Source organism: Anabrus simplex, chromosome 2 (genome assembly GCF_040414725.1).
Source record: "Anabrus simplex isolate iqAnaSimp1 chromosome 2, ASM4041472v1, whole genome shotgun sequence".
Taxonomy (NCBI): domain Eukaryota; kingdom Metazoa; phylum Arthropoda; class Insecta; order Orthoptera; family Tettigoniidae; genus Anabrus; species Anabrus simplex.
In genome coordinates, this window is record NC_090266.1 from 335,699,543 (window position 1) to 335,717,199 (window position 17,657).

The 17,657-nt window shown below is 38.2% G+C and overlaps 1 protein-coding gene across 2 annotated transcripts in view; it reads right to left on the reverse strand.

Annotated features, from left to right (window-relative positions):
• Positions 1 to 17,657, reverse strand: part of Nrk (Neurospecific receptor kinase) — a 137,447-nt gene that overhangs the window by 37,082 nt on the left and 82,708 nt on the right. For both annotated transcript variants that reach the window (XM_067140717.2, XM_067140718.2), the window contains exons 6-7: positions 10,814 to 11,056; positions 2,559 to 2,722 (exon numbers count right to left, since the gene is read on the reverse strand). In XM_067140717.2, coding sequence (XP_066996818.2) covers positions 2,559 to 2,722; positions 10,814 to 11,056 — 407 coding nt within the window. The remainder of the gene's footprint in view (positions 1 to 2,558; positions 2,723 to 10,813; positions 11,057 to 17,657) is intronic.

Genomic DNA, 17,657 nt, shown 5'->3' on the forward strand with positions numbered 1-17,657 from the left:
TCCTAAGGAGGAGCCATTCCATAAAAAGTGATTGCATGCACTTCGTAGACAGGACCTAAGAAATAAAATTGTGACTCATAATATTAATGTCTGATTGAAGCATTTTGCAGTTTAAAATTTTGTCAATACTGAAACGAGTGAATGAGATAATTTCATTCCGTTCAAGAAATAATTTTATAATAAGTTAGTGACGTCCTGATTAGTTAATATCACCTATTTCAATCATTTCAGATGGGCTGAGTATCTCGGTCGGTAGAGCACTGGCCTTCTAAGACCAACTTGGCAGGGTTCGATCCTGGATCAGTCCAGTGGTATTTGAAGGTGCTCAAATACGTCAGCCTTGTGTCGGTAGATTTACTGGCACATAAAAGATCTCTTGCTCAACAAAATACCGGCACCTTAGCGTCTCCGAAAACCATAAAAGTAGTAAGTGGGACGTAAAAACAATAACATTCTTTATTATTCAATAAGCCTCCGTGGCTTATGCGACATCACCCAAGACTCTCACCGCTGGGTTCCGTGGTTCAAATTCCGGTCACTCCATGTGAGATTTGTGCTGGACAAAGCGGAGGCGGGACAGGTTTTTCTCCGTGTCCTCCGGTTTTCCCTGTCATCGTTCATTCCTGTAACACACTTTCAATTTCATTTCGTTTCATCTGTCAGCCATTAATCATTGCCCCAGAGGAGTGTGACAGGCTATACTCGCCGCTAGATGGGGGCTTCATTCATTCCATTCCTGATCTGGTAGAATGACCAGAAACATGCTGAGGGTTTTCATTTTCACTATTATTCAATAATTTTAGGTGAAAGACGAAGGCTTAAGGAGAACGCTGTACCTTCGATACTTTCATGGAGTGGCACTGGCACCTTGGAAATAATCCCGAGAGCAAGAAGATTTAGAAGTAGGGAAGCAGCCATAACACTGTGTGCGTGGTACACCCTGAATAACAAAGTAACCTATAATTTGACACTGGAGCACCATCAATTCCAGACTTCTTGAACATGAAATAATTCATCAATTCCAAACTTAAAATATTTATATATGTCTTATGACCTGAAACAAGGTCTTGAAATTCGTGCGCTGCAGGGAAATTCAATTCAGTAGTACTGGATGTAGCCTCTGGTACTGCAATCGTACCAATATTGTACTTTATGTATGCCTCTACCCTAATATATATATATGTTTTTAAAAGGCTATTTGCACTTAAAGAATTTAATCTTAACAAAAACACTAAAAGAAAAGGTTGCTACTTTTAGTCCTTCTCTTTCAGTCAACTTCTTTTCCTTCAATTGCGCTTTGAAATCCGCTATCGTTACTGCACCTTATATTATTTCCCATCTCTTTCAAAACATCAGCAGAATATGGTAACTTCATTTTCATGCATTTAAAGTAACAGTTTTGTTTCGATTATCATACATTTAGAAATACTCTGTGTAAGTCTCATGTAAAACAATCGAGAAGCGTAAAGCGCATACCGTGTATGACTATTACGCCACCTAGCAGAGAAATTTTGTGTGATACATCCCTATTCATCCGTTTATATCGTGAACAGCTTTGTACTTCGATGTTACACAACAACTTCTGTAGTGTCTAGCCATTTCATACTGCACACCACTGTGTATTTCTTGCGTTATTCAACAAACGAATGATACATTTAAAAACACCCGTCTAGCCGTAGCCTTAACATTTTCATGACCACACATTTTGCAAAAAAAAATAAATAGAAAACTCAAATTATGACTGAAAACTTTAACATAATCATGGCAGGAAAATGATACAAATTTTTTACTTTTACCGAAATTTCCATTTCAAAATAAAGAGTGGGAGAATTATACAGATAAATACGATATATGATGTGGCATAGTCCCAATACGGCTACATTCAGGAAATGAAGTGGCAAATATACTTCAGCTTACACTCTGACATGACAATCTTTGCAAGTGGATAGTCACTGAGGAACACTTTGATTGTCAACCACCTCTTTCATTCCAATATAATATCAGTAAGGATAATTTACATCATTTGTCATGATGTGAGCAAAGTATTATCAACATTACTGTAAAGTGATAGACACGACTTAAAACTATAAACAGTCACGGCACCAAAAATGTTCTAGGATAGCTTTCATCTAAGAACAGCTTACAGGAGGTGTACAATGACAATGAACACACTGTTGCTGCTTCAACAAATTTAGGTACACGCTAACTACCAGTATAGTTCCTATTTTAAAAACATACAATTTTTAGTGGTACCTACAGGATTTTTGAACGGTGGTTGAAGTCTCAATTTCTGCATCACAGAAACCTACTGAGGTCATTCACATTCCTTATAATGGCTGTATGTAAAGCAATTTCACTGTAGGTAGAGAAAAATGTTTAGAACTAAAAACTCTACAGGTGGGTTTTCCACATTTCCGAACACAGGGAACTAAACAATAAACTTAATTGAAATAAATTAATGGACAATGGGTAATAAGGTAATTTAAAAAACAGGATATTGGTATTTAATAGGGGTAGGTGGGTAGGGTGTACACATATGTGAGAGAGAAAAGCATTACCTCCCTTGTAGCTGTAGGATTGTACCCTAATCGATGTTTGTAGAGCCGATGGCACAAAAGAAATAAGAGTAGTATCACCATAATACCAACAAATCCAATAGCTGCCAGAATCAAGATGAACATAGGTGTAAAGAAGGTTTCCATTGATAGGTCTTTCATATCATCTGTAACAATCAATACGAAGAGAAAATTCATGATTAAGAAATAACTGACAACATGAATGTACCTAGTAATACACCTCAATATTAACATTTATACAACAATTATGTCTGTAAATTTCTACAAATGAGATGATGTAATTTTGTAATATTTGCACCACCACCACCACTACTACAATCTCAGGTTAAATAATTCAAGGTAAACTCGTCTGTTACGACCGTTTTAAAGTTGACACACAATGATTTTTTTTTTTTCATTTCATGGTTCAACCATTTCAATGTGCCACTAAATTACCCCAAATGATCAGCATCACCTGAGAACCCTTCACTTTGCGAACACATAGCAATTCCTAAATGGTTAAAATTATATTCTGATGAATTTTAACTACCTCACGATGTTATCTTACGAGGAGAACCCGCCACACGTAACAACCCAATTTCCCAGAAACTTCGCTCAGTGGAAGAGGGGTCTAAATAAGCGAACAAGTTTCAGCTTATCCGTAGACACTCGACCTTTTCAGAGAAAATTATGGTTGAGTCCAGGTTTCTTCTTTTTTTCTTTCTTCTTCTTCTTCTACCTCGAACTTCATCTCCATCATTCTTTCCTCCTCCATGTTCAAACCATCTTAGTTTACTCCTATCAATTCGTCGTTTAGGTTTTCCATTCCAACCTCCTTTCTCACATCTTCGTTTATAAATCTGTCTTTCTTTGTCTTTTCTATCATACTTCTTAGGTATTTCATTTCGCTGGCTTGAGTTCTACTCTCCTCCCTACTTGTCATTGTCCAGGTCTCAGCCGCATAAGTCAATATGGGTGTAAAATATATTTTGTACAGGTATAGTATCTCTCTATACTTTCTTGGTACTTCCTTATTCCAGACAAGGTTTCTTACACTCTGATAGAATGAATTGCCCTGTTGCATTGCCTTGCTAATCTCCATGTCTAGCCTTGTATTCTGCATTCAATAATTCCCTAGGTATTTGAAACTGTCAATTTCAAGGCATTGACCACCAATTTTCACATTACATTTCCCTTGTCTTTCTCCTCTTGATATCACCACCGTCTTGCTTTTCTCTGCACTAATTTTCTTGTTCAGTACATCAAGTTGTCCTTGCACATCTTTGGTGTTTGTTCCCCAGACCACAATGTCATCTGCAAATAGTAATAACTTCATCTCCCTATTCCCATATGCTTCCTTTGTCTCTTTTACAATTTCACCCATAACCATTAGAAAAAAAAGAAAAGAAAGAGACGAAAGTACACTCCTGTCTTGGCCCAGTTTCATTTCTAAACCATTCCGTCTTTCCAACCAGAGTCTGTGTGCTGCTGACACAGTTGTACATTGCTTGCACCTTTTCTACAGTACATTTACCGAGTCTCTTTTTTGACAATGATTTTGCAAACCTTCTCCTTGGGAAAACTTTTTCTTCTATTTGCTTTATGTCACACCGACACAGATAGGTCTTATGGCAACGATGGGACAGGAAAGACCTAGAAATGGGAAGGAAGTGGCCGTGGCTTTAATTAAGGTACAGCCCCAGCATTTGCCTGGTGTGAAAATGGGAAACCACGCAAAACCATATTCGGGGCAGCCGACAGTGGGATTCGAACCCACTATCTCCCGGATGCTAATTAGTAATTATAATACCTAAGGCCAAGTGCAACCCATTCTAAATCCCAAACTACTTATCACCTCATTGCGTTCCTTTTCTCCTGTTGTGTTTGTCCTGTGTTCCTATTCATTTACCACCTGTATTTATCTTTGTCTATGTTTCTTCCTTTTTCCTATACTTATCTAACTTTCTTCTTATTCTACACTAATCCCACATCAAGAATGAAGATCTATCAAGATGGCGCCTTAGTGAGTGTTGATGCCCGCCCTCCTGATAAACTGGGAACCAGAAACAAGCTCATAGGGACTGAGAAGAGATGGATGTAGAGGAAACAGGAATGATTACGAGAGCACCTATCAATTTGAAGATGGCCGTGTATGAAGTTGTGGAAACTGTCTTTGTCCTTTTGTTTCTATGTTTGTCTCTGTATGCCATTTCTGTCACTCCCTCTTCTCAAACTGACCTGCCACTGTGTTTGTCCTATTTCCAGGTGTATGTATAAGTCTTTTCTGATTTCACTAAGAGATAGTACCAGCGAACAGTACACAGCGCATAAATTTGACACACACATCAGTTTGTTCATCTGACATTAACCTACCAACACACACAAGTTGAGTCCGCCAAACGCTAGCGTCTGTGTTGTATCATTTGGTGATCATGTCGACGTTTGTGCCTGAAAAAGAATATTTGCGGCACACATAGCTTTTCTTATTTAATCAAAAGAGAAAGGCTGTGGAATGTCATCGTTTGCTGGTAGAAACATATGAACATGATCCATCCATTAGAACATTTGAGACATGGTTTTAACATGATCCACCATTAGAACATTTGAGACATGGTTTTGACAAATTAAACGTGGTGATTTCGATGTGAAAGACATGTTACATGTGATAAAATTTATTTTTGGGTCCGTATTGAAAGTATTTGTATCAAATAACACTAGTATGTTTTTATTGTTCTCCCACCTATTCAATACAATACAATCTTAAAAGTTAGGACTTTGTCCTTATCAAAATGTTATACAATACAATCTTAAAAGTTAGGACTTTGTCCTTATCAAAATGTTAACATAAAATATTGGATGGTACATGTTTCGCCGATCAATAGTAGGCATCATCAGCCATTTTTTACCTTAGGATTAGATCAGGTACCTGATTGGGAATGACTTATGAATACTGTTAAAAACTATGTCTTGTAAAATGGATTAGAGATCGTTAAACAACTATTACAATATAAAATGTAGTATACTATTACTTAACAATATTTGAGTCTAAAAACATGACAATTATTTGAGGATTATAACATAGGTTGTTGGTTCTTTATATTAAAAGATATTACAATAAAGATAAAAATCAGAAAGCACATTCCATTTAATTGTCAAATGGCGTGATGTTAAAAACTTGAGAAAAGCTGAGCATTGGTAATGGTGGTTGGTTCTTGAAGTTAATACGTATTGATATTCATTTATATGCTTATAAATTTTGAAGAATTTTCATATGGCCTGGTTCTTTTTAAGATAATATTAGTTGGAATGCTGGTGCCGTACGCTATATTGAAGTCTGTGTAGACATCATTAGGCCATCTTCTTTGATGTATTTGTGGAAAGAGATTGTGATGGGTGTGGCTCTTTGTTGTTGGACGTGTTGAGGTGAGCGCACTAGTCGAAAGGGAACGTTGTCAGTTGGTAGGTAGCCAAGTGTGTGATGAAATTCCCTTTGACCGCTGAGATGTTCCCGTTATTGGACATTATAAATTTTCCAGCTAACTCATTATATTGGTATTATAAACTTACTCATTCAGGACAAATATTTCATGTTCCCTATGGGAATCAACATCTATATCATCTGATGGCCAGGCAGGCATCAATTTTTGGAAGTGAGGCATAGTCTCTCATAGTGCATTGGCACTGCTGGTGGCTTCAAGTAGCCTATGCAGTGGCCTCCATGGTATGCACTAGCCTTGCGTCTTGGTAGGTGTGCTAAGTACCAACTGATGAGCCCAACTTAGCACACGAGGGCGAAACGCAGGCGACCAAGAATGAGTTAGCAGGAAAATTTATAATGTCCAATAATGGACCGTTATATTGGTATTATAAATTTACTCATTCAGGACTAATATTTCATGTTCCCTATGGGAATCAACATCTATATTAACTTAAGGTTGTTTATATTAGTGGTAGGTCAGAATATTCCTCAAGTATGATGACTTAAATTTTTGCTGTAAATAATAATCATCTAAGGAGAGCTTGTCACTCTCTGATATCGGGAAGGATAGAAAACTTATAGTTATATTATGTTAAATTATATTATGCTGCACGCACATGATTTATCTGCATGTTTTCACCATGATTAAAGTCTGTTGAGGAAACTAAAACCACGTTGTAGGCAATGTCATTAAAATTTCTGACCGAGTTTCACACTGCCAAAGATATAGACTCGAACCTGGGTCTTGGGGGCGTGAAGTTGCACCATATGTGTAGAGCGCTGTGTTTTTATGAGAAAATAGTACAGGATAGTACTTTGAATTAAACGAGTTAGACCCAAGAAGCGGTCTGGTAACTGAGCCTGATATTTAGAAAGAGAATTGGTTCCTTACCTGTCGTAAGAAGTTTTGTGTAGGCTCATATGTTCGACGAGATAAGATGGAAGTAAAAAGCCCTTGCTTGGTTTCGAGAGCGGAAAGGCTGCCGAGACAAAGTCAGTGTTTATGATTTTTTGTGAGTCTTGGAGTCTCTCATACTCCCGTCGGCCAGGTCGTTGACATAGTTACCGCACCCCAGAGGGTGAGCGGCCATTTTTAAAAGCCGCATGCAGTAGTTCGTACCTTTCCTTTCCAGATGAGATTTATTTGTTTGACAGATTTTTCTTTTCATTTGCTTGTCTATATTTGTGTGTACAGTATGTGTAATATCTTTGTGTATTATTTGATTTAGGTTTGATCGTTAGATTGTCTGGTAACCGGGAAGATTACCCAGGGGTTGTGAGTTAACGCTCATTCAATTTTAATGGAATCGTGCCACAAGTAGCTTCTGTGTTCTTTTGTTTTGGTTGGGTTTTACAGCGCTCACTTTTTTTTCTGATTATGTATAAATTTAAATGGTAAATTTATTTCTGCAGAACGTCGCTAATCCTAGCATATGATCTGTTTTAGGACCAATGGTGTTGTACACCGAAGGACCAGGTCACTAGTTCATTCGTCAGCACATCGACATAGTCACCTAAATTTCTAATGTACAACGTCTTCGGCATTTTGTTTTTGCACCATGAGTGCATCAGATTGTAAATTACATTGTTTTTATGTGTGATTGAAGGAGTGACTATGCTTTTGTCAATTAAATAGTTCAAATTTATAAAGTTCCTCATTTATAAGAATAATAATAATTATTCGTTCATTTATTTATTTATTTACGGCACACTATAGGATTTCTAATCCCAATTACAGTGGCAAATATTTACACGTGTTCTTTTCAATGTTTCAATCAGTCTAATATCCTAGTATCTAAACTATTCTAATATATTTACGTTGAGAAATAAATAATATTACATATCTAATCCTTACAAGAAACAAGTACAGTAGAAGTCCGCTATAGCGAGTACGGCATATAACGAGAACTCCGTTATAGCGTCTACTTTTTTCTGTCCCTTCAAAATTCCTATATTAAACTGTGTATCGTCCTTCGGTTACAGCGAGAACCCTATCACTGGCGCATCCGTTATTACGAGCGATTAAGCGTGCCCGGTTTTTTTCCGTTACCGATATTTATGCACCCCAGCGATGATATTGCATGCGATCGATTACCTTCGGCATAGTTTCCTCGCTTTGTGCACTAGCGATTTCTCTCGTCGACATTCAAAGGCGATGTCGGAGTCGATTAGTAATATCCGTCGACAGCTGTTCTGTAAAGAAAATTCGAAATGAAAGAGAACATATGTTCGTAATAAATGCATAAATAATGTGTCTGATAACGGTCGTTAACTCGTTAAAAATTAAGGCTGACTAAACGACCGCTTAATTTTGAGGCTAAATACTGCAATTAAGTAAGAATGGGATACACCTCGAGATATGACAGAGTGCTTAATTGATTTCATACGTTAGTTTGTATTTTGTTGCGTCTAGTTAAATTACGGAAAGGCTATTATGAAAATTTATAGCGAGAAAGGTATAATTTCTCTACCAGCGCTTGAAGTGTGTTTTCATCATACGTTTAGTACGGTTAAGTTAGGATACGTAACGCTGTTTGAATAAGAAAACTGAAAAGTTTGCAACAAAATGCAATCGATCATCTTCGGTACAGTATAGTTTTCTCACTTTGTGCATTTGCGAGCTCTCTCGTTGCCATTCAAAGGCGATGTTGGAGTTGATTAGTAATACCCATCGACTGCTGTTCTCTAAAGAAAATTCGAAATGAAAAAGGGGATAACACGTTTTCGTAATAAATGCGTAAATGACATGGCCGATAGCAGTTGTTAACTCGTAAAATTAAAGACTGAATAAACGATATCTTAATTTTAATGTTATATGCGGAAATTACGTAAGAATGTCATACACCTCAAGATATGGCAGAGTACATCACTGATTTCAGAGGATATTTCATAACTTCTCGCGTCTAGTTACGGCTATTTACATGTAAATTTTTCGCGAGGAGGTTATTTCTCTACATGCGTTTCAAATATGTTTTCATGATAGGCTACATATACGGTTAGGTTAGGTGACGCTGTTTGAAGAAGAAAGATCAGGTGTTTGCCACAGAAATCTCTGGAGTGATACCATATTTACCGAGCTCGATAGCTGCAGTCACTTAAGTGCGGCCAGTATCCAGTATTCGGGAGATAGTAGGTTCGAACCCCACTGTCGGCAGCCCTGAAAATAGTTTTCCGTGGTTTCCCATTTTCACACCAGGCAAATGCTGGAGCTGTACCTTAATTAAGGCCACGGCCGCTTCCTTCCCACTCCTAGCCCTTTCCTGTCCCATCGTCGCCGTAAGACCTATGTGTGTCGGTGCGACGTAAAACAACTAGCAAAAAAAAACATATTTCTCTGACTCAAAGACTTTTTTTCTCAGAATCTCATGCGAAAACTCAAGGGTTGTTGCATTCGCAGCCTAACAGTAAGTTAATGGATACCACTGGCAACTGCCGCGGTAACCACGCTGCTTCTTTTCACACGCGCTCGGAAAGCATTGACAATAAACGACCGCCTCTTTACTACACATCGCTACCGGTTGTACAGTGTACAGTGCCTGTGTGTTTCTCAAATATGCAGAATGGCATCAAAACATGCGACCCTTTGAATTCTTAGAAAAGCCATGGCTACTCAGTGGCAGAATCATAACGCGTCTATTGCACTTGACGCTTAGTAAAATTAAGATTTATAGACAGCAGGAATATTTTCGTGATGGATAGTCGTATTGTAAAGATAGCAAATTCTCAACCGGTTCTAGTCGATATTATGATGCCAAGTTTAAGTTAATGTTTATTAAACACTCGGAAATGTAGAATAATTGTGCAGCTGCACACATACCTCACAATTTCATTTTCGACTTCTTTGAAGTGTCCTTGTTACGGGCCACTGAATTCATTTTTTGTACACTATGCATTTTTTAACCTATCTTTGTCTTCATACTAAGGCTGAATATTGGCTTCAGTTAGGCCTATGCCATATTTTCTTGCGGCTGCACACATATTCTTCATTTCTGGGTGTTTAATAACCATTAACTTAAAATTGGCATCATAATATCGACGAGAACCCGTTGAAAATTTGCCAGCAATACCTGTCCCACGTATCTTTACAATACGACTATCCATCACGAAAAAATTCCTGCTGCCTATAAAACTTTATTTTACTAAGCATCAGGTACAGTAGATGCATTATAACTCTGCCACTGAGTAGCCGTCCCCTTTCTAAGAATTCAAAAGCTTGCATGTTTTGATGCCATTCTGCAGATTGGAGAAACATTTTTGTAGAGGCTAACAGAATGTCATTCTCTCTTTACTATTTCCTGAGATCCAGTGACATTATACAGAGACTGTACAACCGGTTGACACAGCTAGCAATGTATAATAAAGAGGCAGACGTTGATTGTTAAGATTTTGTGCGCGCTTGTGCATGGGAGGTGAAAAGGAGCAGCGTGGTTACCATGGTAGCTGCCAGTGTTGTTTATTACTATTAGGACGTGAATGCAAGACGGCCCTTGATTTTTTATATGAGATTCTCAGAAAGGATAGTCGTCTTGGATTCGGAGAAATACGGTAAGTAAGTATACGACTTTTCCCAATTATTTGGAGACTGCTAGAGCCCACATTAATTTCCCTGAATTTTTCCTATATTCGAGTTACCTGGTCAATCCAAAATCTGGAAAAATCTGTACCATATTTAAATGAAAACTCAAAGAAATAAATACAGCAGAATTATAACATGAAAAAGGTAGGAAAATAATTTGCCAAAATTGCTGATGTTAATACTGTAATTAATAATGAAGCTTACCACAAACTGGAATATCACAACGCTGCCAGCGAACATTTGGATCTGTAGTATAACACCATGGAGAAGGCTCTTCTCCACCTGCATTACGGCAATAGTTCTCTGCATTTTGCATTTCTGGAAATACATCAGGTGGTCGATTGTGAGAGTGTGGTTCTTGTATATCCCAGTACTGACATGGTAAACCAGACTTCGTAACATTCATTGTTCCTTGATAAAAACGACCCCGACCTCTTATACAATCATCTGAAAAAAAGTGAAAAAGAGAAAAATATGATTTACAGTATTAAAGAAAATGACAAACGATTTTGACTGACCGACTGCTGGGTTCCTGGACTGATTATGTAGTCAGGATGACAAATCCTACCAATGTTAAGGTTGGTTTCATAGACCATCATGTCGTTGCCTTTCAAGTCAAACAGCTTCTCAATTATTCTTCTTTTATTTTTTTTACATTGCACCGACACAGATAGGTCCTATGGCGACGATGGGATAAGAAAGGGGTAAGAATGGGAAGGAAGTGTTCATGGCCTTAATTCAGATACACCAGTATTTGCCTGGTGTGAAAATGGGGAGAATATGGTAAACCATCTTCGGGGCTGCCGACAGTGGGGTTCAAACCCACTATCTCCTGAATGCAAGCTCACAGCTACGTAACCCTAACCACACGGCTAACTCGCTCTATGAAGTATCTTTTGTTAAGGTAGATAACGTTCTTTGTATGCTGGGTATTCAGCACAAATACTGGTTTGATCGTCAACAGCTCCACCATCAGCTCTCATAGGTGGCCTAGATGTCACTGAAAAGGTGTCCTAGAAAGGAGGAGTGAGGTAGTTTTCTGTTGCTTTCCTCGCTAAGCCAAAAGTGCATGAAATGAAATGCATGCACCAACCAACCCTATGAGTGACATTTTCATAATAGGGGCTGGCTGCATGAGGAATGGCATTACTAGCTTCGCTCATACCTCAATCACTTACATACCAAAGCCAAGGATGATAATGAGACAGTTCTATGAAAGTAACAAATTTGATCTAGCTCACACAAGAAGACAAAGTGCCCTGTAAACACTAGGTCTCACCAGCAAAGGCACCAATGTTCTTATACATATAATTGAAGAACTCAAGATCCATATACAGATAATTAGGCTGGCCTCTGTTTCAATTCCAAACTCTGTCTAATATGGGGTAGTACAGAATGCATTAGGGAGATGGTGGATTGGAAACCCACTTCTGGCAGCTCCAAAGATGGTTTTTCATGCTTTCTCTATATTAATTCGAAGCAAAAGCTGTATCTTAATTAAGGAGATGATCGCTTCTTCCCTTTCTAGTTCTAGCCTTCCCTTATACCACTGTTGCCATAAGACCAGTCAGTCAGTCAGTCAGTCAGTCAGTGTGACAAAGGTTACAGCAACAAAGAAAGCAAAAAAATCTTGACAATTAACTAACTGGAGTAGCAAGTCATTAAGTGACATAGTCATCCCGATTTCCATTGATGTAGTTCGACTCATTAGTGCCCATGTATGTTTCCTGGATGGGGTAAGCTTGAATATACAACCAGCCTGCGAGCTGAAAATAGGTTTAAAAAAATCTCCCCCCTTTACCACTTACTGAAGAGAGAGAGAAAAAATGAATGAAAGGACTGGTGCATTTTTTTTTTTTTTTTTTTTTTTTTTTTTTTTTTTTTACAATCTGGTTTATGTTGCACTGACACAGATAGGTCTTATGGCGATAATGGGAAAGGAAAGGGCCAGGAGTGGAAAGGAAGCAACGTGGCCTTAATTAAGGTACAGCCCCAGCATTTGCATGGTGTGAAAATGGGAAACCACAGAAAACCATCTTCAGGGCTGCCGACAATGGGGTTTGAATCCACTATCTCCCGAATGCAAGCTGATAGTGACATGACGCAACCTGCACAGCCACTTGCTCGGTTTCAATAGAATTACCTGTTCGCTTTAGTATTCTAGGAAATCTCTTAATGGCATGACCATATAGAGTGAAAGGGTTAACGTGGAGTGGTTTCTAAGTAACTTGACACAAATATTGCCCACTGTATGGCCATGACCTCTTGCCAAGTGAAGTGAAGCTAAAATTCTCAGAAATCCTTAATGACATCTATTGCCAGATGTACTCTGATCTTTTGATATTGTTTAAACTGTTTATTTGAAGGGTTTATGAATTTATAATGGAATTCTGGTTCAAGCAAAATAAAGTGAGAATTAGGACTTTGAATTTACGATGTGCTAAGCGGGAAAATGTTTTATGAGGAATGAACTAACGAGGTTTCACTGTACAGGTTTTGTTCACACCTACTAGACCAAAACTACCTAGATAGTCACAATCACTGCAACCTGAACCTGTGTTGATTAGGTGGGGAAATTGGTTCAAAGCCATCTCTCACATAGATGCACATTTAGACATATTCTATTTTTTTTAACAAATGTCACTAAAATTCCAATCCAATGCAAAGCGGTTGTCAGAAAAATGAAGATGCCGAATTCTGCAACCTGGTAAAATCCCCAAGCAGCATTTGTTTTTGAAAAGTGTGTTTAATGCAGATGTTTTGTAATTAGATTAGGGACTGATTATCCATATTCCCATTTGCTGGTTTCAAAATAACAGAAGAGATAGATAAGGTGAATTTAATTGCTTCTGGACATGTTGGTGAATTAATTAGGATTATTGAAGTGTTTTGTCACAGAGCAGAGTGGCCACAAGTGTTAATGTGCTACAGCTGTGGAGCCGAGCATTCTGCATTTACGAGATGAGTGGGTTCAAACTTCACCGTCGGTTGTCCTGAGACATTTAGATATACTCCTTTCCTTTCTTTTTTCTTTAATGATTTACAGTGGTTTCCCATTTTTACTTCCAGGTTGACATGATATTCGTGTAACTGCAAGACTGCCAATCAGACAGATCATGTACTAATTGATAACAGGCATAGAAGCTCCATAACTGATATCAGAGCTTACAGAGGAGTCGAGATAGGATCTGATCACAACATGATAATTGCTTCTGTTAACATTAAATTGAAAACCTCTAGTAAGTCAAAGACTGAGGAAAGATGCAAAGTTGACACTGAGAAACTGAAGCAGAAGGATGAAAGATTGAAGTACAATGTGGAAATTACAAACAGCTTTGATATTCTGGGAGAGGATCCTACATTGATGAAACAAATGATGAAGTTCTTGAACGAATGAGGAATAACGAGAAACAAATCATGACAACAGTAGCAATGAAAGGGATACCAAAAGGTGTTGGTAAGAAAAAGAAATGGTTTGATGAGGCATGCCAATATGCAGTTAATGAAGTGGCAATATGGCATAATAAGTGGCTGCAGTCTAATAAGAATGTAGATGTTGAGGAACTATACAGAGAAAAAACAGAAAGAATGTAGTAAATTAATTCGTAGAAAGAAAAAAGCCTACCCAAGACTCCACAAGATGTATGGAACTGTCAACACAAAAAGGAATTTCAACCAAGATCGAGTATTATGAGTAAAGTCTGGAAATTTAATTGCTGATCAGGACAAATGATTAAATTACTGTAAACAATACTTTGATTCCTTGCTGAATTGTGCTGATCCAGAAACCTATATTGGTAAACCATCTAGTTCCCCATCAGAAGAACGAATACCAGAGCCCTCATATCAAGAGGTATTACAAAAAACAATAAAGCTTCAGGTAGTGACAACATTCCTGCTGAGTTTATTAATTTTTTTTTTTGCTAGTGGCTTTACGTCGCACCAACACAGATAGGTCTTATGGCGACGATGGGATAGGAAAGGCCTAGGAGTTGGAAGGAAGAGGCCGTGGCCTTAATTAAGGTACAGCCCCAGCATTTGCCTGGTGTGAAAATGGGAAACCACGGAAAACCATCTTCAAGGCTGCCGACAGTGGGATTTGAACCCACTATCTCCCGGATGCAAGCTCACAGACGCACGGAACTAACCGTATGGCCAACTCGCCCGGTGAGCTTATTAAATATGGTGGAGAAAGATTACATAAATACATACATAAGATCATTCTAAGGATATGGCACGATTAAGGATGAAGTTATTCTAAAAGAATGGCAGGAATCACTTACTGTCCTAGTTCATAAAGGAGGGGATAAGGAAGAACTTCAAAATTATAGCGGTATATCTCTTGTGAACACGGCCTACAAAATTCTGTCTTATTCTTTTACAGCCTTTAAAACTATTTGCTGAAAATGTTATTGGGGACTATCAGAACGGTGTTCGTAGTAACAGATCCACTACAGACAGCATATTTGCAATTAAGACTATTAATGATACGGTGTGGGAACAAAAGGAGTTGGTTCATTATCTCTTTATAAATTTCTTCAAAGCATATGATTCAATCCATAGAGAAGGGCTGTGGAACATCATGATGGAGTTTGGCTTTCCCATAAAATTAATTGACATGTGCAAACTGTGTATGGACATGTTAGCTGTGTTTTGCTCAAGGGCAAAAAAACCAAGTTCCTTCCAGAATAAAACTGGTCTGAGATAAGGGGAAGCACTATCTCCTCTTCTATTCAACATTGCACTGGAGAAGATTATCAGGAAATTAGCAATTAGGCAGTTACTTGTGAAACTAGAGGAAATGGCAGCAAAAACTGGCTTACGGGTAAATGATAAAAAGACACATTACATGGTTGTACAGAGACCAAATCATGAGGAGGTTGACAGATTGCCTTTGAAGATTGGGATATGAATATTTAAAAGAGTAGAGGAGTTTAAATTTCTTTGTGTATTAATCGACGAGCAAAACTGAAGGAAACAGGAACACCAAGCTAGAATTAAGAATGCAAATAAAGCATTTTAATCTGTAAGCCCTATATTAGGCTCCAAGTTTTTAACAAGGAATGCAAAAACTAATTATCTACAATACAATCATTCGACTAGTACTTCTGTATGGTTCTGGGACATGGAGTATAACCACAAAAGAGCAGCAGCAGTTGCAAGTCTTCGAGAATAAAGTTTATAGAAAAATATTTGGGCCTATGATTCAATCCTATGTCTCAAAGCTGGCAGAAAAGATCTAGTTATGAGATTTACACCCTCTCACAACAACACACTATAATGGGTGTGATAGTATCCAACATACTGCACTGGGCTGGACATGTACCAAGGATGCAGGATAACAGAGCACCAGTAGATCTATACAAGGGATCTCTTAATGGGAAAAGACCTTCAGAAAGACCCTGGAGCACCTGGAAGGAGATCAACAAAATACGCCAGACCCTCCAAAATGATAACTGGGAAGAGCAGGTTCAAGATCGAACAGGATGGAAGAGGATTGTGAGATTGGCACGGGATCTTCACGTCCCTCAGAAGCCTATAGAGTGAGTGGGTGAGTGACATCTCATTTTGACTTAAGAAATGGTTGGTAACCATATATGTTCCATGATAACTTCTTACAGCCATAACATTTCTTGACACAGTTCTTTGATCTATAACAACATGATCTATCCGATTTTGAGTGTTTCCATCCAGTGTACATTCCTATGCAGAAAGTACATGCTGCAGATGATTGCAAACAAACAGTTTCATTTTTTTAAGAATTAATATTTGATTGCTGCTAATGATTATTTTCTTGTTAGTTGCAAAATTCACAAACCTAATGCCAATGTCATTGCTTTCGTGATGCAGACTACGAGGACCAATAATTGCCTTAAATGCCTCCTCTTCCCCAATTTTAGCATTTAAATACCTTAACACAATCTTAATACATTTTGGGGCATTATCACGTATTCTAATCAGGATTTCACAAAAGTGGCCTTTCACATTTTCTTCTGCTTGCTCAGTCGGAGTATAAACACAGATTTTGGTGATATTGAAGAACTTCATTTCAATTCTCAGACAGCAGGAACTGCTACAGACAATCAAATATTATCGCTGATAAGTTTTATCAACTCTGATTTCTGTGCTGAAGATATTAGTACTTCGCTCACTATAAAATATCCTGCGATTCCCAGAGTTGATATTAATTCCTTTCCATATCACCTTGGGTAGAGCAGCTATTTTAACTCAAAATTTCCTTAGCTGTTCTTTCAGTCTGCTGATAGCTCCTAGTTTATTTGAAGTTTGGATGTTCTAGGTTGGAGGACATAAATAACTACCCATAGTCCTTTGCCTAGTTTGTGATCATAATGCATCTGGTCAGCTATTCTCTTTAGGTTTTATAACTTTTTTTTCCAAGTTGCATTAAGCTGCACTGACACAGATAGCTCTTATGGCGAGTATGGGATAGGAAAGGGCTAGGAGTTGAAAGGAAGCAGCTGTGGTTTTAAGTAAGGTACAGCCCCAGCATGTACCTGGTGTGAAAATGGGAAACAACATAAAAACCATATTCAGAGCTGCAGAAAGTGGAATTCGAACTCACTTCCACCCGAATGCATACTCACAGCTGTGTGCCCCTAACCACATGGCCAACTTGCTCTGTTGTAAGAATTAGATTAGTTTAAGTGGTAGGAGTATTTAACCATGCACCCCATCTGGAGGACGAGGGCATCCCTTTCAGTCTGGGTCATTAGTAATCAGGCTCATCACATTCAAGTTGTCCAGCTCGGGAAGCCCAAATAGTAGCTAAGATATTCAGAATCATCTGATCACATAACCCCAACCACCATGTCACAGTAAGGATACCCTTGATGAGGCAGAGCCGAAAGCGGGAGATGAATATCACTCTTCTGGGCTCTTCCAAACCTTTTCACAAATATCAAAGAGACAAGGCAGAAACAACTGTCATTCCCATTTAATGATCACTCCCAAACTTCAGTCATGCTAATCTACAGAGTAGCTAACTTAAAGTATTTGCTTTACATCCCACTAACTACCTTTATGATTT